This window comes from Crassostrea angulata, chromosome 6 (assembly GCF_025612915.1).
Source record: "Crassostrea angulata isolate pt1a10 chromosome 6, ASM2561291v2, whole genome shotgun sequence".
In the NCBI taxonomy this organism is placed as follows: domain Eukaryota; kingdom Metazoa; phylum Mollusca; class Bivalvia; order Ostreida; family Ostreidae; genus Magallana; species Magallana angulata.
The window spans coordinates 21544669-21565870 of record NC_069116.1 but is presented as its reverse complement, the minus strand read 5'-3'; the positions used below and the strand labels follow the sequence as shown (position 1 = coordinate 21565870).

General features: G+C 31.6%; 2 protein-coding genes across 2 annotated transcripts; both read right to left on the bottom strand.

The window, feature by feature from the left end:
- Positions 1-949: 949 nt before the first annotated feature.
- Positions 950-8487, bottom strand: LOC128186636 (uncharacterized). The gene is made up of 6 exons (XM_052856471.1): positions 8331-8487; positions 7778-7818; positions 7351-7482; positions 5613-5733; positions 3586-3614; positions 950-3257 (listed from the first exon to the last, which is right to left on the bottom strand). Exons 1-6 carry the CDS (start codon positions 8435-8437, stop codon positions 2854-2856), a joined length of 834 nt encoding a protein of 277 aa, XP_052712431.1. The 5' UTR covers positions 8438-8487; the 3' UTR covers positions 950-2853.
- Positions 8488-9827: 1340 nt separating this feature from the next.
- Positions 9828-11160, bottom strand: LOC128186802 (uncharacterized). Its single transcript, XM_052856701.1, has 2 exons — positions 10454-11160; positions 9828-9979 (listed from the first exon to the last, which is right to left on the bottom strand). The coding sequence occupies exons 1-2, from the start codon at positions 10881-10883 to the stop codon at positions 9849-9851; spliced, it is 561 nt and encodes a 186-aa protein (XP_052712661.1). The 5' UTR covers positions 10884-11160; the 3' UTR covers positions 9828-9848.
- Between the last annotated feature and the right edge of the window lie 10042 nt (positions 11161-21202).

Below are 21202 nucleotides of genomic sequence, written 5' to 3'. Positions count from 1 at the left end.
CGACAAAAGTCCAATGTTTCATTATCAATAAAAACCTAATTACATGTAAGTATTGATTTTAATAAACCTTGTATGGTCAAGTGCAGTATGTGTCTATACATGTACATGAATGTATTCCTAGTTTCATGATAAAGCGTCATTCTACAAAGTAACTCGTCGTATAGCGCCGAAGACTGTAATAAAGTAAATCATGACTCGTTGAGACACCTCATTTTGAAGCTATAAAACTATGCCGTATTAAAGACTATATTTGCGATGTTGGAATCTGGACCTAAATTAGATAGCTGTATAAAAAAGCGACAGGTTATTCATCAATATTACGAAAATTTAATCTTTTAGGAAAATTTGTAGAAGTATACACTAGGCAAAATTTAAAGAGTGTGTGCTTCTAAAAGATCTACTAGTAATTAAAAAAATGTTTTCAACTTAAAATATCTTTGTTTTAAACTGGGGTTGGTTTTTAAAATCTTCTCATGTTGCCATAAACCATATGATTCGACGAGGATAAATACCACCTGTAGTTCTTTTATATATGTTACAAAAAGTAGTATTCAACAAATAATTTTTTTTGTTTGCGTGCCCTGAGAGAGAGAGAGAGAGAGAGAGAGAGAGAGAGAGAGAGAGAGAGAGAGAGAGAGAGAGAGAGAGAGAATGTCAGTGACAGTGACGGAAAAAGACAAGGACAGAGAGAAAAAAGAAGGGAGAGACACAGGAAGGTTCCAAACGACTCTATACCCAGGAAGTGAAAGAGTTGCAAGACTTAAATAATATTGTGATTAAAATTTTATTTCAAACTTACAGACAATATAAATAAAATTATTGATATATATATATATATATATATATATATATATATATATATATATATATATATATATATATATATATATATATATATATATAATTAGAGAGAGAGAGAGAGAGAGAGAGAGAGAGAGAGAGAAAAGAAAGGAGAGACACAAAAGGAGGGGGGTTTCCAAGCGAATCTACATTCTGGAAGTGAAAGTGCTACAATATTTAAATAGTATTGTGACCAAATTTTTATTTTGAACTGATAGACAATATAAATAAAATCATTGCAATTGCATTTTCGTAGTACCTTAATTGGGTTAGCTAGTACCAGTGCCACATTTAAGTCACATGAAAGCTAGATTTTTATTTTTGCGGAACTATAACATTATAAACTAAGTTTAATTATATATTTCCGTGAAAAAGGAAATTTCAAGTTGTATTGGACGCCTTCATATTGTAACGTACTTCTTAGAGGAATAAACAATTAAATTAAGTATATTTTCCCCGAAATTCTTAACTAAAAGCGTAGAACAAAGATATGAATCTTCGAATTGCGCTGGGGCTTTTATAATATATATCCTTTTCAAAACAGTTTACATGTAAAACATATTTTTTGGTCAAATATTGTAAGCTTAGCCATTCATTAAGTCACACTTTATTTCTCTTACATGTATTGTTGAAACTTTATTTATCATATATAAAATAACATGATCCAACTATTATAAATCAGATTCTGAGGTTAATACAAATGCAGAATAAAGACAAAAATGACACAGAGGGGGTGGGAGGGGGGGGGGGGGTTCTGATTGTATAATGTCTAAATGTTTCGGTTTTGTTGCAAATTGAATACAGCCATGCTGTTGTCTTACAGAACGGAACAAGTTTAGGAGGACTAGATGATCGTTATTATTGTAGGGCCTTATCAATCTCCTCAATAAGAACTCCCAATAAGGATATAGAAAAATATTCAAGTATTTTTCTTAGCTAAATTATATATAAAGTTAAAAAAATAAATAAAATCCATTCAATGGTAGATCTTATAAGTAAATAAACTTTTCGTTAACACCAATACAGCCACTGTAATTACAACTAAATATCGTTAAGATTGTGAACATTTCAAAGGGCGCCGCTTAAATAATAAAAGCATTTTAGAGGATTTTTCTTTGAACTTAACCTATGACCTTGAAAATTTTTAGTTGGTATAAACACACATAAGATTCAAGCCTATAGGCATTTTTCGGTTTAATCTGAAGAAGATTAAGCCACTGGGAAATAATTTAAAGTCGAAAAATGAATTTAAAAGAGATGTGCTATGATCTATACTACACATGACTTTAAAACTTGGTTGAGGTTACTCCACACCCTTCACCAAAAAGCTCTGTTTAAATGTGAAGTATGAGCCAGATAGAGGTAAGGAGAAATGGAGTATATCTATTCTGAAAAAAAAAGACTTTGTGTAATCTGATATGACCTTGACTCGACACTCTTTATCCATAGGCACTCTTTTGATAAAGAGTGAACCAGATTGGACCAAAAGGAGAGAATTTATAATCTGGACAAAGAGTTTTCATTTAACTCAGATTTGAGTTCTTAACCATAGTCCAAAAAACTTGGTTCAAAGTCAATGCACACCCTTTAAGGAAAGGCACTCTTTGGGTGAAGTTTGGGCCAGAGTGGGCCAAGGGGAGATAAGATATGCTCTGGAAAAGTGATATCAGACGGACAGACGGACGGACGAACAGACTGAAGGACAGAGACTGATAACTAAGGTCGCCAGCAGAGCGTAGCCTTCATAAACTTACAACTCAAATGAGCTAAAAAAGATGAATAGCAAGGAAAATTGTATACAAAATTGTTTAATTGTATACAAGGATTTTCTATTAAAACGTACACTTACACTGTACTAATTACATCATTTACATGTTTTGCATTACTCGGCACTAAGATACTTTTGAAATAATATCAGTGGTTTTTTATTTTTAACACCAACAGTTGTTAACCATGAAAATTAATACTGACTCTTCTGATATTGAACTGGATTGTTTTGGGTTTGAGAATCTTCTATAGCTTCCTTGTTGCAATGGAAACATGATTAGGGATAAGAGTGACATAAGTATCCCCGGACTCATACGTTTCTTTATTGTCAACAGTTTGACATTCGTTCTGAACTTCCTTGATATTATCTCTTATGATGGGTAACACGTGGTTATTTGTCAGGGCCAGTGTCACGTAGCTATCTTGGCCATTATTTGTACCGTTATTTGATGAACATGTTACACCGGCGCTTGTATCGTCGTAGAAATCTTCTTCGTCAGTTGCGTTGACTGTGGAAATTGCATTAAATTTTCTGTTGAAGCTCAGGACGTTGTAATTGTTTGATGCTCTCGTCATCTGAGAATAATCCTCGCCCGACTCTTCAGAACCTCCCTCGATTCCATTGTGAAGGTGTTGGCTGGATTTTTGCCCTGAATGTAAGACAAGAAGTCCATGCTTATAAGTAAAATGGCATTTTTCTGAAGAAAAAAATCAGCAAGGGACCATCATGTCATATTTCTTATAGCGACTTATTTGAAACCATAAAACTGGGGAAACTTTCCATAATTAAAACTAAGGTTTCGCTAAAGATAATAAAACAAAATCTTCAATTTTTTTTTCAAAAAAGAAGAAAAACGGGTTTTCTTTAAAAGTCAAAGGTTGGTGGATTATAAACAAACAAAAAATCAAAAGAGTGGAAAAAACTCAGTGTTTGAAAACATTAATTTAACTACATGTAGTTTTCATATTTTTGTTTACCTGATATATTCTTTCTCAGACTTTCTAAACTACAAAAACAATAAATTAAATCAAAATCGAAGTCAAAATCAATACGAAGCCCATTGGCAACATAGCTCATCTAAGGACGTTTGGAATTAACAATATGTCACTACTAAACGTGTGAACAAGAATGAAGGAGTCTGGATGCTCAACAAGTTACCTACATGTATAGGGTCTATCTACATATTTTGAATATAAGTTTTGTCATAGAATATTATTTAGTAAAGATAAAATATTTCAGCTTTTAAATTTTTCAATATCTTCTAATAGAACTCTTCGTCTTAATAAGATTAATATAGTCTAAATATGGTCACGTCCACCTAGTCCTGTTAATATCTGTTATCTTCCATTACCAATAAATGAACATTTATCAGTAAGAAAATACAGTAAGATATATTGTCTTGACGTTTACTCAGAATGAAAAAAAAATCCACTGATGATAATGAAAAACCATCTATTGTGTGTTATAGACCTTTGCTTGTATTGTTATTTTTTACTTTCAGAAAAGTAGGTCAATGACCTACTTTTTGAGTTAATGGCCATTGAATATTTATTGAAAAATCAAGAAAAATCCCATAAAATTTTACACTACGATTGAGATTTTCTTAATTAAAAAAATATTACAAATAATTAAACACTTTAAAAAATAAGATACACTTTATGAATGGTAGTGGCACTAAATAAGCACACAACATTAAGATTTCAGCATAAATTTTTTAAAATAATTAAGTCCGAATTTCCTCTATCATTTTTCAAATCCCTTCCCATTTTTGATTCAATTTTACAAAAAATTGAATGATGATAATACAAAAACATTTATGGTATTGAACTACTTATATTGACCTTATTCTGTTGGAATAAAATTTACATGAGGTCAATGATCAAAATTTTGAGATATGGTGTCTTTTATCGTTTTTAAGCATTTTTCAATATCTTTATTATTCGTGCCATAAGATTATTTTTATGAATAAGTGAGGTAAAACTAACGGAAAATATGCAAAATTACATACACTTAAATATAAAATCCTAACTTTTAATATTACACTACTGCCAAAAAACTTTTAGCAGAAAACAAAATCTGCAAAATTTAGTCCGAATTTCCTCTGTTTGACTAAAAGTCAATTTTTGTTTGAGCCTAATTTCATAATAAAGTAAAACTATTGAATGTTTTGTCAATAATAATTCATTTCATAAATACTTTTTGTGTTTAGAACAAATTTTACTCATTACATTGAACTTTATAACAATCGGAATTTGAGAACTCAAACCCTGAGTAAATAACACCCTTAATATTAAAATAAAAAAATTACAGAACCGAATTATTAAATATAAAACCTATAAATTAATTGTATTCAATTAAAAATGACTATTGGCAAGAAACGGTAAATGAAAATTGATTAGAAAACTTCACAAATACTATGATAAGAATTGAAAAATATTATTTGAAACAAAACATGTATCACGATTGAACAAATTATGTACATCTCCACGTGATCTCTTCACAAGCCAAAGTGAGTCTTTTTTGTTTATTAGAAATTCAGAAAGCTAACTATAGGTTCAAAATAAAAAAGATTCCTGAAAAAAAAAATCATCTGAAACTTATATACTTGACAAAATATGAGTTTTTGACGTCGGCCTTTCTTTCTTGAAGTTTAGTTTATCAGAAACTTTACTTTCGCAGATAGAAATGTCTTAACAAATTTTTCCCCGTTGTTTGTAAAATTAAGAAAACAAAGTTTTGGCTGAAATTGTTCAGACAATTGATTTCGGAGAAGAAAATTGACCATAAATCCCTTGAGCTTTCAGATAAGTTGAGCTTAAAATAACAGCAATATTAAGATCATCATTTGTAGACTTGTATTTAACCGATTTTTTACAATAAAATGAGTTTTTCTTTTGAACATGCATACATGCAATAATTTACCTTCAAGAAAACAATAGTTTAAAATTGACTATCTAGATACTTCATATTCTTAGTAAGCGTTTAATGTTTCATATATACATACTTTTGTTTCAGTAATAAAGTTGATACGACAAGAATAGATCCAACGCTTAAAACCACAGCAAATATAACCGGTATTATTTTGTTGATGGCTTGGCCTTTTTCGTCTTCTTTTTCATACCGTACTATTAATCAAATTACATAATATATGTATTACTTTCCTTATAAAAGATATTCTTATAAACAGATATTGTACACAACAACTTATCCAATACACTCAGGTTTACCTTTTTATGGCTGATATGAATTCATGAAAGTATTTGGTCCTAATAGTATTTTGGATCGTTCCCAAATGTTAATGGCACACATCAAGAGTGCTAACCGACGTCATCGCCAAGATGACGTAAACATATATACACACTCCGCTATTTCTTTTTGCTTCGATGATAAGTGTGATATATATTCAGAGAGAAAATATCTATTTAATATTATAATTTTAATTCTACGGAATTCCATATTATACCTCCTCTACTTTGAAGACACTATAACTTTCTGACAAGCTTTGTTTTCTACTGAGGATAAAGGAGACACACACACGGCATTCTCAACTAAACACACATTTTAAGGAGATTTCACAGATCGTAGAAAAACGAAAATAGCATTACCATAAATCAGGAAATTTTTACGTCGATTAATTTTGCGAATCCGAGCTATAAATATATAGATTAATTTTTATTTTTTAAATTTTTGCGAATTGTCCTTGGCGCTAAAAATAAAAAACGCTCAAATATTAAATGTCACACACATATTGACCTTCACAATGTTAGCTAGCCTTCAGATATCGTACATTACCGCCGCCTCTAATTTTCTCACGAATTGTATATGTTTACCAACTTCATATATTATCATGTGAGAGTTGATGTCTGCAATTTCTATCTTGTTCAAATTAACGTTATATACATTAGAAATGCTAAATAACAGCAGCAAATGCAACAAAAAAATACCTAAAGGGGTATCTTGAAACGGATTTATAGCGAGATTACTATCCCAATTAGCAGTTCTCACCTTACCATGCAATGGTTTGCGTACACTACACAAATATCGGTCATGTTTTCTTTGTGAACGCTTAGTTACAAAAACGACGTTTCAGAAAAAAAATGATTTCATCTTTGTGAATTTCTGATGCATATCAGTCCAAAGACATCCAAAGTGTGGTTTAAACAACAATTTTTCTAGGATAACACTGAAACATCAAAATCAATTTATAGTTATAATTCAAGTTATAATTGATTAATAATAATTAATCGATTCGTTCTAAATGAAATAAAAATCTATTTTTGCAAATATTGTGTTGAATTTTTTTTCATAGGATAAAAGTGACATGATAGATTGAGTGATGGCATTCCGAGAGGTGGGTGAACTAAATATAGAATACATTTTAACAGAAGAACAATAAAGTATATTTAAGTGAAAAACGCCCCCAAAATTGTTAAAATGCATGAAATGAAGAAAAAAAACTTTGCCCAATTATCTTAATACATTTAACATTTAATAGCATGTACATGGATGTCATCGCTTTCATCCGTCGGCATACACGATGTAAGTGCGAAACAGGTGGCACGCCTTCAAGTAACTTGAATGAACGTTAAGCCTGCGTTACAAATATGGCAAATGTTTACTGACTGTCAGCAATGTATACATTGTAAAATAGCTAGATGGAATAGTTAACAAAGAATTTATCGTGAATGTAACTGTTTACCTACACTGTGTAATATTCATTTTCGAATCATTTTGAGTTTTACCTGTTATGCATCCTTTGAACCTATTGCAGACCGTTTGTTTCGTACAGTTACACTTATCCTTACAGCCAAATCCGTAATATCCCTCCAGACATATTCCTGCGGTACAGTTTTCGCCAAAGGTACCTATGCATGCTTTTTAGTAAACAATATAATATTACCTTAGTTTGTAAAAATGAATGCTTATTGCATAGCATCCGAAATGAAACGGCTTAAAGTCATCATTTATGTATTCATGTAATTAATGAAAATATATGATCAGGTACTATTGAAATGCTATTGATAATTTTATACAGTACTATACATAGAATACTATTTAGGTTTTAGTAATAATCTTTCCTTGACTTATCATTGACGTATGCTTATTGAAGAAAAAACCTTAATGTGTAATAATATGGCAGTAGATTATTTATTTAATATGTTCACTTACGTTTACAAATATCATCCTGAAGCTGATAATTTGTGCAGCACCTAATTGACATGAAAACATAACGATTACTAAATATGGGTTTCTATCGATTACATACATTTGCACCCTGAGCTATATGTAGGTTATTTAAAAAAAATATGACAACACTCAATTAATTTAATGTTGTCACTGAATAAGCCATACAACAATCACTCGAAAAATAAAACTTATTATATACCTGTACTTATATTTTGAGTTGAACAAATATCGAAAGAAAATTATAAACACCATTGTACCAAAACAATTTGAAACTTTTTAAGATATATGCTTTTAACCCAAGGTGTTAAACTAATCAATACAAATTATGTATTTTCTCTGCATAAAAAAGGTTAAAAAAATCCAACTTGATACTATTTTACTTATCTGGCGTTTAACACTTAAACAATTTATTTCAGAAAATGTATATAACTTATTTAAACAACACTTAAATGCAACTAAATTATTGGCAATAAAACGACAATGGAATTTGTAGTTGAAAGCTATACGCGTAAATTTCATGAGTAAAACAACTTACTTGAATATTTGAGATGAAGTATTACATACTCCAACACCTCCAGGAATGAGTCCATTGAGTGTATCAGCATATAAGACACAAAACAAAAGACACATGTGCATTCCCATAACTTTTCCAATAGATATATCATAATAAAAAAAATTTGTTTGAAACAAGGAATTAGAATTTCAAAATTCACTTCCGTCCTATATTATTTAAACAAGGAAGTGTTCGTTGATTGCTGTCAAAAGTTAGCAAATATTTGTAAATACAATTTCATTCTTAATTGTTGCAAAAATGTTATTCTTTTTTTAAAACAATATCATTTAACGTTTCAAGCAAACAGTGCTCACCTTGTCTAAGTGTGTAATGTATAATGCACATTCTTAACTTGATCATTACACAGGTAAAACTGCAACATATGTTCAACATATGTTTCGAGTAACGTATGTTGAACATACGTTGAACATACGTTAAACATATGAATTTTTCATAGTATGTTGAACATATGTTTGAAAAATACGTTAAACATATTACAGACTCAAAACATATGTTGAACATATATTTGTGGTAATTATATGTTCAACGTATGTTGAACATATATTGAACATATGTTTGTTTAAAACATATGATCAGCATATGTTTTCAATTTGCGTTATGTTGATTAGATATGTTTGTTGGCTAAAATTTTTATATGTAGTAATGAATACGTGTATAAACAAATTATAAAATCAACATTAGCCATGCATTTTTTTCATATGAAGTGTTTCGTTAACAAATCCGTATTTAAAGCCTGAATCGGTTTTAAATTTAGTGTTCATAAACATACGTCAGAAAGTTACTTTTTGGTGGTGTCTTTTTAGAACTGACAATAATCATTATATAGAACTTATCTATAAATGAAATGAATCATTGCACTAACGTAACCTGTAAGTTGCGATGCTCACACAATCATAAAAGATAAATACGAAATGTAATAAGAAATACATTCATGCTAAAATACACATATTGAGTGTATTTTTTTTAAAACCTGGAATTTTTCACCTTTACAAATATCTTAAAGTACAGGTATAAAACATTGATAATTTCCATGTAAATGAATGTTATACAGGTTGCCGCAGAGATATCCAAAAATAAATTAAGTATTTGCTGCATAAAACACATTTTCATACATGTCGGATACAGTCTACACCACTCTGAAAGTAAAATAATAAGGTCTTCTTAACAATTACTTTAAAAATAATACCCATATGAAAAGCTTAAATGTATCATTGACAACCCCAAGTTGCATATATATCTATAATTAACAAACCTGGTATTGCACAATATATCACAATACATGCAGTTTTAAATTTTTCAAAATTTCTTAAGCTTCAAATCCATTGTTCATGCATGCATATCTACATGTTCATGTTATGTTCTTAACATTTGACTTAATTTGAAAATAATCCTTAAAATCATTCGACATGTTACAATGCTTTCAATAATTAGAATATAGTCCTTCAGTTTACAATTTCTAATTGTATACATGGATGTTTGTCAGTTTATTACATTTATGTATATAACTAAATAATATACAGCAAAATTATTACCTAGTTCTTCTACATACTTTACATTGTATGATGGGGACACATTCTTCTTATGATCCATTGAGCACCTTTTGCAAATTGCTACAAGTAAATACTGCACATAAGATCAAAGTTCAATTACTACACTGTGCATTGTAACACAATTTGACACATGTTTTGATTGTGACAAGTTATATTTTTATTTAGTTTATTTTTCATATGATTGTGAAATTGAAGTAGTTTTTAAAGCAAAACACACTGTAGTGATCTAAAGTACTAATACACAGTAAGACCTCATCCCCCCCCCCTCCCCCAGAAAACAAAACTATCTCTCATTGGACCCCCCCCCCTTTTGGAAAAAAATTCTGGATCCGCGCATGTGCAGTTAAGGTCAATTGTTAAAGTACCGGTAATTTTTAATCTTTACAGACCCTAATATCTATATTACATCTATATCTAGATATAGAGGTCCTCTTAGATATCACCTGTTTATAAAATACACTAATTTTCTCAGAATATTTTATATTAGATACTCTTTCAACGTCCTGAATTAAGGTGACTGTAAAAATAACTTACCTGATCCTACTGGAATAATCTGTCTTGTTTTTAACCAGAGTTCTTTACACATTTTTGGACTGGCCCCTCTTTCAGCTTTCATATTACCCCGATGATCAGGATAAGAACAAGTTCTCTTTGATCTTTTCCACCTTGCTCCCAACTCTTCGCGGTGCTTCAGGCATATTTTCAGAGAAAGCACTGCCTTATCGATAATGAAATACCCACTTCGATACAATATTACTATGTACTCAGGACATATGTGAGCATTAGACACACACCTGTCTAGAATTTGTGCACTTTGTAAACTGTATAAGTGATTCATAATATCCCTGTCACACTCATAAACAGAACAAATGTTTGCAAGATCACATTCAGATCCTCCGGATCCATTATAAAAGTTACATATAGCAGGACATTCAGCTGCTAAACCTAGTGCGTTTTCATCCATTTTTCATGAAAAAATAGGTCAAGCTAAATTAAAATAATCTCATGGTTGCTTCTGATGGAAACTGATAAGGTCATAATGATCAAATAACTTGTATTCACCCCATTGTCATAAATTATGTTTTCAATGTGACCTCCATTTGGCGTCTCTTCACTTTTTTAACCTCCTCTGCCTAGAGATTGCATCAAAGGGGAGGTAAATCTTACAAATCATATTTCACAGCCAAAAATTAATTTACAGGTTTGGGGAGCGATAATATCAATAAAACAAATATTTATGACAAGAAAATATCAATTTTGAATTATTTTATTCTTTCAAAATCCATTTAATAACTTATTTCTTGAAATATAAATGTATTTTATAATATGCTAGAATATGCTTATTTTGATGGAATGTATCAGTCAATATATTATCATTGCGTGTTATTCTTTGAGAGTCCAAAAGAGGATTTTTGAGAAATTTACACTTATGCCTTCTCCTTAAAAAATCATGATAAATTTTGAAGATGCGGGCGTTTACAGGTATATTATACCTCTATCAAAGTTGTTTATTTTCATACATCTCGCAAAATTGGCAAACTGCCAGTTTTCAAAATCTCTTTTTCATGGTTCTATGGGCAGTTTTAATAATTTGAATTGGTATTATAAAAAATGAAGTTTTAGGTAACATATATAATAATAAAACAATTATGAGAAATTTTCTATTCTTTTCTTTTTTTAGTGCTCAAACTGCATTGTTTTCCATAATTTTTCTTGGGTTTTGATTTATATTTGGGCCATTATTCAAATTAGGTCACAGCTAAAAATAGAACGACACCAGCAAGCAATTGAATTCAAAATTTGGACTTTTATGGGATAATCTTTCAGTTTTAAACACTTTTTAAAATATCTAAGATGTACGCTTGTGGACGATTTTGGTAATATTGCAAGACTTTCTCCGAGACGCTCACTTTTAAAATAGTCGTCGCTGATACTCTAGTAGTATTAAGGAAGGGGTACGCCTTTACTTAGAGGTTGTACACTGTCCGTCCTGCATAAGGCATTAACAAAGTGACTGCCTCTGCTAAGGGTTTACCTCTTCAGTAGGTTATCCAGCTAGGGCGTGTCGCGGGAAATCACTACCGCCTGAATAAGGCATAAATAGCGTTTATCCCGTGGAATTATTAAAGTGTCGATCCCGGCCGACCATATTCATTCTGTGATTTTACCCTACGTAAGGGAAGGCCAATTTTGTAAATATTTGTAGGCCAATTGTAATCACCAATCATTTAGAGAGGAAAATTATTATTGTTTAATATTTTAATTTCAACCCCAAGACCCTTGGAATGACTAGGTAACCGATTCCTCGAAACGTTACAGAATAATTAAGATTCGATTTATGAGAAACAATATGAAAAACCATTGACGGATGATTGTAGCAAAACATTAGTATGTCCTAACAACATTAACCTCTTCTTTTGGTCTGAATATAAAAGTCATATTCAAATTAAAAAACAGTTTTGCAATAAAACGCAATAACTATTGCGTTTAAACCCAATACCTTTTGCGATTAAACGCAACGATTATTGCGTTTAATCGCAAAAATGTTTGCGTTTAAACGCAATATTAGCTTTGCGTTAAAACACAATAATTTTTTGCGTTTAAACGCAATACTTTTGTGTTAAAACGCAATGTTCTTTGCGTTTCAACGCAACAGCTATTGCGTTTAATTGCAATCTTTTGCGTTTAAACGCAAAACTTATTGTGATTTATCGCAAAAGATTGCGACTAAACGCAATCATAGTTATTGCGTTTAAATGCAAAAGAAATTATTGTTTTTGCGAAGCTGGCCTCAATGAGCTTCCGTATTTAACATCATATGCTGTTATCTTTTCTTTATATAGTACATTATCATTACATGCTGTTATTCAAAATACATGCGGATACTTTGTCAATCTATGCTGATACTTCTTAATTATATGCTGTAACTATAACATTACGTGCTGATATTTAATAAAAAAAAAGTGGTATTTCAAAATGCGTTGGTTTAAATCATCTCTAAGCATCGGGATCGCGATTAAGTGAATCTCGGTGATATTACGAAGAAGAAAGTACAGGACTAAAGTCAAGCTACTCAACAATTCAAACAAATTTCATTTACGTTTAATAGGTTTCTCATCTCTGGATAAACCAGGTTATTTTAAGCACATGTGTGATGTCAACGGTGCAAGATCCATAACTCTTGTTAACTGTCATTGTTGCAAGATCCATAAATCTTGTCTAATACAGCTATATGACTGGGCATGCGCAGTTGCTACTTCCTTTTCCTGCTTAATCCAAAGTTGACAGGTGGCACAAATTCATCCTAAAAGTTTTTTTCAGTGCATCTAAAGTTGAAGAGGTAAATTTTGAATTTAAATTGAATAATTGCTTTATAAACATAAACATATAACTTTTTGCCGTGAATTTAAGCATTATTAATTCAGTAAAAAAATCTTAACGTGTGCATCATTTCAGATAAACATATGTAAATAAGGATATTGAAACATTCTAATATAACTACAAATTTATTTTACCCTTATAATATTTCTTCAAATTTCTTATTTCACGAGATGTTGAGAGCTAGCACCAGCGCCAGACCTCTGACAAGGGGAGCGGTTGTAGCCCCCCGGGCGTCTACACGGAGGCCAAATGTGACTTCGTCCTCCAGCGGTCCTTCCACAGTTGCAGTTACCGAGTCTACAGGTAGAGGACATGATAGAAGCCAAAGTTTGCCAGTCCATGTAGTACAACCAACTGTACAACCTGTTCTAGACTGGGCAAGTGCCCCATCGGATCAGTCAGCATTCACCCAGCAGACGGTCAAGCCTTCAGTAGCAGGATCTAGCACCAATACAGGTACAAATTGTTTGTTTGACAAATATCAAGTCATAAGCAAGATACAGAGTTCGTAATTCCTTGTTTTGTAAAAAAAGCTCGAATATTGTCATGTTTACCTATGTGTTGTATTTGTGTAAGTTTCAATCAAATGTATCTTTTGTTGTTGTTGATAATAGTATTTATGAAGATATTGAACAAGTTTAAAATGTTTATTACATGTCATTTTGTCTTAGAAATGGTAATTCTCTACATTATATTTTTTGTAAACAACTATAAGACTCGAGCTTTGTTTACATAACAATCAATTCTTACCTCTGTATCTCGCTTGTAACTTGACTTTTATTAACATTTAATATTTTGGTCAATCATTTAAAATGCACCAGTGAACCATTTTATACATAAAAAATTGTTGATCTCAAAATCGTGTCCAACTCCCTTTAACAAGATGTTAATGGAAGAACCTGCATCAGATATTCAGCATCATATTGTATATCATGTTGGGGTGATTCAGGTCAAACCGAAATACAAAGATGAAACGATAGTGTCTATTTAACTATGGACAGATGCTATTCTAATTTTTGCTTCTATTTATTGATAATGTGCAGAGCGTTCACCAAATTCTTGTAACTGGAGGGAATACGATATGTTCCATTAAGATTGAAAAAAAAATCCAATTGATTCCAGTCTCAGCTGGGCTTCAGTTGATGCAAAATTATGGCTGTTTTATATGCAGCCAGTAGTCAAAACTAACATTTCAACTCCAACAAAATAGTTTAAATGCTATTCTTGCAATTTTCAGGGAGTATGTGAAAAACAAAACTGTAGGACTTTTCATATTTGTGTTGAGTGTAATGGTTTACATCCTTCTTTGAAATGTAGATAATCCCAGAATAACACGGGTAAACAATACCCCCCCCCCCCCACCCAGTTATGCCCGCATCACAGTAATACACCGTTCCATAGCCTAAGCATTAGCTCCGCCCACCGTAGATACGTCATAGCAACCCGGCAGCCTCGGACAAAAGGGTAAACAATGGCGGCTACTACAAACGCTCTTAATATTATTTCACCTGATATTTCGATTGAATTCTTTAAAAATGTTACAATGTCGTCTCGTGCGAGGGAAAGGGGTACAAGTTTTTCATCAACGGTTATGTTCATGCTAAAAAATATACAGCACCACTGACAAAACCGTAGAAATTACGGCAAAATGTTACCGGTCTATGATAAAGAGTGAAGACCCACAAAAAGTAAACATGACCATAGATTGTAATAAATGTGCTATTGACGAAAGCCAATGCTCTTGTCAAGCAGGGTGAGTGAAAATTGTTTTATTGGTGACAAATAATTGATTTTTGTATACCGTATAATCAGGTGTTTTCCGCGTGTATCCAATTTCCGCTTTGTTCGCGACGATTTTCGAATCGCAGAAAATAAGTCAGCGTAAATTTGATACAAAGTTTGTTCTTGTAATAGAGTTCTCTCTTTCCTGATAAAGTAAACAGGTAGGTAAAAGTACGGTGAACTGTGTTCAGTTAGTTTAGTTAGAGGTACAAATTGCGGGATCGAAGGACAAGCACGATATATTAGAATGATGATTTGTATAAGCCTCGTTGTTTATTTAATAATCCATTGACAAGCCAATTAAAACGGTCGCATTCCTTGAGTAAACCGATGTCTAATTATACCTGAGCTACTTGTATATGTAACGGTACATGATCTATTTATTTATGACTGTTTACGTCTCTGAAAAAATTTATCGGTAATTATTTCAAATTAAAGGGGAAGGAAAGTCAAAAACATAATTTATTTATTCTAATAAAGTGGTGTAAATTATCACATGTGGTCTTGCTGTTTTGAAAATAAAATACGTAATTAAGCTTTAATGAACGTTTGAAGTTGGAGAAATCGTATTTACTGGAGGCTTACATGATGTAGAACTCTTTTGTATTAAAAAACAAAAAAAAATAATTATTTTGACGTCACACCATCTATTCCGGTTTGGTTTACATATACAAATGAATGTACACAGTGCTCTGAATATAATTAACGCTGGTTTATGCCTTTCTGTTACTCAAATAATCGACTAAACAAAATTGATAATGTTTGAGTTCACACGTCAATCTAAAGAATAAATACATGTATCATTGTATGCATAAATATATGCATTTTCATAAGTAAATGACAGCTGTTAATCTGCTATCATTCAAAGTTGAAAACGACCTCAATTGAATTTTTTATTCCAAGTCAAGTTCTTCGCTTACTGAATAAATGTTATAATTGTAATCGGGATGTTTAAAATTCATTCTTTAAAGTCGGAATTACCATGTCGAAATAACGACGGAAGACATTTTCTATGACACTTGGCATCTGATGACAATTTCCACATTTACGCGGAGATTTCTCCGACACTTACCTCCGCTTTTAGATTTCAACGAACATGCTCCATTTGACGTTAGTTTGTAGTTTGCAAAGGTAAAAGAACGGTCTCAAATTAATATTGTTTCAAATTTTCCAGAACTTGTCATTTAGAGCGAATATCATGATTGTTATGTTGATAAGAGAAAACGGAATAGATGGTGTGACGTCATATATTAAAGTTCAACGGCAGCCCCCATGGCGGCGGGAAATTTAAATTAAGCGATCGATTTTCTTGATTTATTCATTGTTCCGGGGTTTTTAATGAAAATAGATACGATTTACAATTATAGTAGATGATAATTAATTGATTTATTGTACAACGTATTTTTAGTTTCCTTCCCCTTTCAGGAAATCGTGTAAATGGTTCTATTGTCAGAATTTTTCATTACAAAGAGCGACAATTTAGACACTTTTTTTTCTCTCACCTCACAGGTTTAAACAATCGTGATTTACATGTATAATTTTAATGTGACTTTGAAATAGTGAAAATTTGATTCGCGTAAATTTTATTTACCGTTCTAGGCTCTGATTTGCGGAAAAAACATGACGCGGAAAAAACCTGATATACGGTAGTTGATTGATTAAAAAGCGATCAGTATCACTGCCATCATTTCCGTAAATCGTGGCGAACTCGAACAAAGAAGTCAACTTTGTTCTTGAATTAAAATAGATTAAATGTGCATAATTAAAGTGATCTAGGTTAATAAATGATCATTATTCGTATCTTTAGCTACATGTTACTGTATATTAATCATACTGGCATGATAAATGGGTAGTTATTACAAGCTAAACAATATCTTTGTTCACGAGTAGACTTTCTGGGACTTGTGCTCATGCCACAGCGTTGGTGTACACTGTACATTATAAACGCCTTGGGTTGAATGAGGTCCCTGCTGAACTTCCATGTACAAGTTTGCCTCAACAATGGCATAAACCAAGAGGCTCAAAAATTCAGCCTGAGCCAGTTTCAACCATAGTTTTTTCAAAGCCTAAGCCTACACCAAGAAAGAAGAAGCCAGTTATTGTTGACAAACCAAATCAAACGTATACAACAATTTCTTTAATTATCAATTTGATTTATTAGATTCAAATTCACAAATTTACAATCACAACAATATACAACATTTGAAAAGAAAAAATCTGGTAACAAAATTGCCCTTTAATTTAAATAAAATTCCTGATATGTACCCTGAGGATGTTAAAAGGCTTAAGCTGATCCACAACTGCCTTTATCATATTTGCTGCAGGAGGACATTAGTTTACAACAATCTATTTGTGGAAATATTCAAGAGGGATCCATGCTCAAATACCATGTACATGTATGTCTTTAATACATATTGAATTCTTAAAAATTACTTATTCTGAAAAATATACATGTATATAAATGTGCAAAAGTCGCATAAATGTGCAAATTTAAACAGAATGCTACACATTAAACAAATTAACATCATTCATCCATTACTAGCATAACAAAAAAAAAGTATTATATTTTCCAATATTGTGTCACCAACATTACTAAGCAAAATGTGCTATGATCACATTAGTACACCTAAGACATTGTTCAACTAGAATCAATGAATTAATCATAATAATTCTTAATGGGTCATTTGAACTACAAAACATTCTTCAATATATGATCAGTCATGCTCAATTATGAAAAATATACTTCTACCAGTATAATCAGTCATGCTTATATCAAAGTTAGTTCCATGCCCAAAAGTTTTCATAATCATTAATAACAAATCAGAATTGTTTGACCCAGTTACTTCCTATGTTTTTCAATATAGAATATTCAATATAGAATAATATAGATAAAAATTACAGTACACCGATACCCTAACAAAACCTGATTTACATCAGCCAGTTTCAAAAGCACAACTTTCAAATTAACAATACATACAGATACTTGCTAGGGTTGTTTCACAAGAGTATTTTGAAAGTTTGTAAGAAGAGAAGCACAAACCCAATATTCATTAATAGTTTGCAGGATTTTTCTACTTAAAAGTTTGAAACATTTAATTTGGTTAATTGCCCTCTCCACATGTATCCTGCAATCTTCCTTGTTAGAGTCACATTAGCTGCACTCATTGAATGGGCACTAGTCGCAAATGGAGGAATATTTAGCTTAACTCCCATTTCAGCTAGTTTGTCCTCGATTCGGAAACCTTTGTCTGCCATTATAGAGTCTCCTGGATGTAAATATCCTCGCTGCATCAGAGATTCTAGATACTCAAAAAATCCACTTTTGACACAAATATCATTGTCTGAAATAGATCAACAGTATAAATCTGACACAAATAAGATTGATCCTCTTGGCTCACACACTACAAGAGATTTTAAAGTGTTTGCTGATTTATATTCACTGTAACATTGACTTTGGCAGAACAATAATGATGGCTTTTGAATCTTAATTTCAGTACAATCAATAATAGCACCACAATTAGGAAACTCTTCCCTATATACAGAAGGCATGTTTTGAATAATTACACTTCTATGTGGCCAGTAACTAAGTGATCCAAGACGTAAATACATATACGTATTGTCGTACTGTATAAACTATAGTATTGATAATTGCCGATTACGTATTTTAAAATTGAATTTGACCATAGAATATTTCTTATTTATACTTTCCACAAACAACTCTTTACTAATAAAAGAATAAAACCTAAAAAAGATTCCCCGGACCTACTGCAATATTTTTTTCCATTCAAGTTTGGTTTCAATTTTACTGCGCAATGTTATCTTCCCACTAGTGATATATGGAACCATGTTACGATGTGTTTATAAAACCGGAACGGTAAAACTTTTAATTGATTAAAAACAATGTACCATTTTTTAATAACAGTTATTATTAGGTATTCTAGTGTTAAGAGATGAGTGAAAATGATAATTATTAAAGATGAACAATGAATTCAAAAACGTAATTTTCAATCACACTGCTTGGGTCATTCTATGATTGAAGGATAATTACTGTCCACCAATCATTTAAATATCTGTACTTACATTTAATTAGTAAACTTGATGTTTTATGAATAAATATATGAAAAGCACAATTTGACATTAACTGAAATAAAATATATATAATTTGTAATTACAATTTTATGACCTAATTAATTGTCCAGTATCTGAATTTCTGTAACTGTAAATTGTCCATAAATGGACTTCCAAACTTTAGGCCTATTCTGAATTATAATATCAAATTAAAACCGCGTTTCTGTCAATAAGGTAATTAAAAATTTAAATTTTAAAATATTAAAAACTTGAAAACTACACGATGGTTTTCTTTGTCATTTATATTATGTCAATACCGTTACGTTTTTGGTTTGGGCTTCTTATTTTCGTTTTAAAAAATCTAAATCTTAAAATTTAATTGACATCAAAGTTGTGGACGCTCTTGAATTTAAAAGTAAGGTCCGGAAGAGAAAAACGAAGGTCGAAAGAGGAAAAACTAACACGTAAGTAATCAAGACAACAAGGTTAGGTTCATAAAAAGTCTTTACCGTTTACATGTTACAATTAATTTGAAATAAAGTGTGCCAAAATCAAATTTTATGATGTTAAGATTAAACAAATTTCATTCCACGTTTTAATTATGATAGTGATTATCTGGCAAGGTTAAATGGCAAAACCGAATTTTCTTACTTATTTTCCTTACCGTTACAGTCTTTACCGTTATACCTATGAGAATAACGGTAGAGACTAGGTCGTAACGGTAGAGACTGAATAACCTTCAAGCATAAGTTTTACATTTTACCTTTACATAATATTGTTTTATTGTTTAGGAAATGTCGCAGAATGTTGTAAAACGTCTTATTCAAAGACAAGAGGCAGAACTTTTACTATTCGAAGAAGATTTAAGCAACCAGATATCTTTCTGATAATACAACCAAGAATATCTCTACAAAACACTAATTGAAAGAAGTTGGTGGGAAAAAAACGCTAGCGAATATCTTCAGGAAAAGGACAAATTGAAATTGTTACTGCTAAAACATGGGTATGTCAGCAGCAGAGAGAATACGAAAGTACCGGGAAAATATGAAAAACGATCCTGCAAAATATGCCCAGTACCTGAACAAAGAAAAACAACGTTATAAAAACGGAAGAAAACCGGTGAGCTTAGAAGCATTAGTAAATGCAACGATAGAGAAAAAAGAGCTATTAGAAAAAAGTGTCGAAATGCAAAAAGGAAATTAAAAAAAGATAAAAAGGAAAAGGTGATTCTTACACCCCCATCATCACCAGCAGAGGTTGACGGTCATGAAAGTGGTTCACGTAGAAGGAGAAGGCTGAAGGTCAAGCGAGAGAGAGCAAAAGCATATAAAAGAATTCCTAAGCTGGAGAGATCTCTTGACAAAAAATGCAAAGAAGCAGACAAGTACAGAAAACGATATGAGAGGTTAAGGAAAAGAATTTCAAACTCTCCAAGATCAGAATTAGACAGAACATTGAAAGGCCACGATGTTCATAACAGAGTAAAAAGGCAATTACTGTTTAGTAACATTGTTGTAAAAGACATCCAAGAAAAGATGAGGAAATCAAGCAGTGAAAGAAAGAAACAGCTTATTTCAAGAATCGTATCTGGGAAATTGATTAGACATTATAAGCTGATGGGACTAGCAAAAACTATGCACATTTCTTATAAGCGACTTAGATCAAATGAGCGTTACGGAAACAACTTAGTTTTTGCTCGGAAGGAAAAGAAAAATTCGATCTTGGCCAAACGAATTCATGAAAGAATTCAAGAATTTCTAGAAAGGGATGTGAACACAAGACTTCTACCAGGCAAAAGTAATACAATTACAAGGAATAAAGTTAAAATGCAAAAGAGAGTTTTAAATAATACATTGCAAAATTTGCACAAGTCATTTTGTGCTGAATATCCAGGTGCACGGTGTTCATATGCATCATTTTGTAGGTGGAAACCGTTTTGGATAATTGACCCAAAGTGTGACCAGAGAGATACCTGCTATTGCAAGCTACACGCAAACATGCAATACATGATGGACCGTTTAAAAGAACATAAAATTATAAGCAAACAGTCAA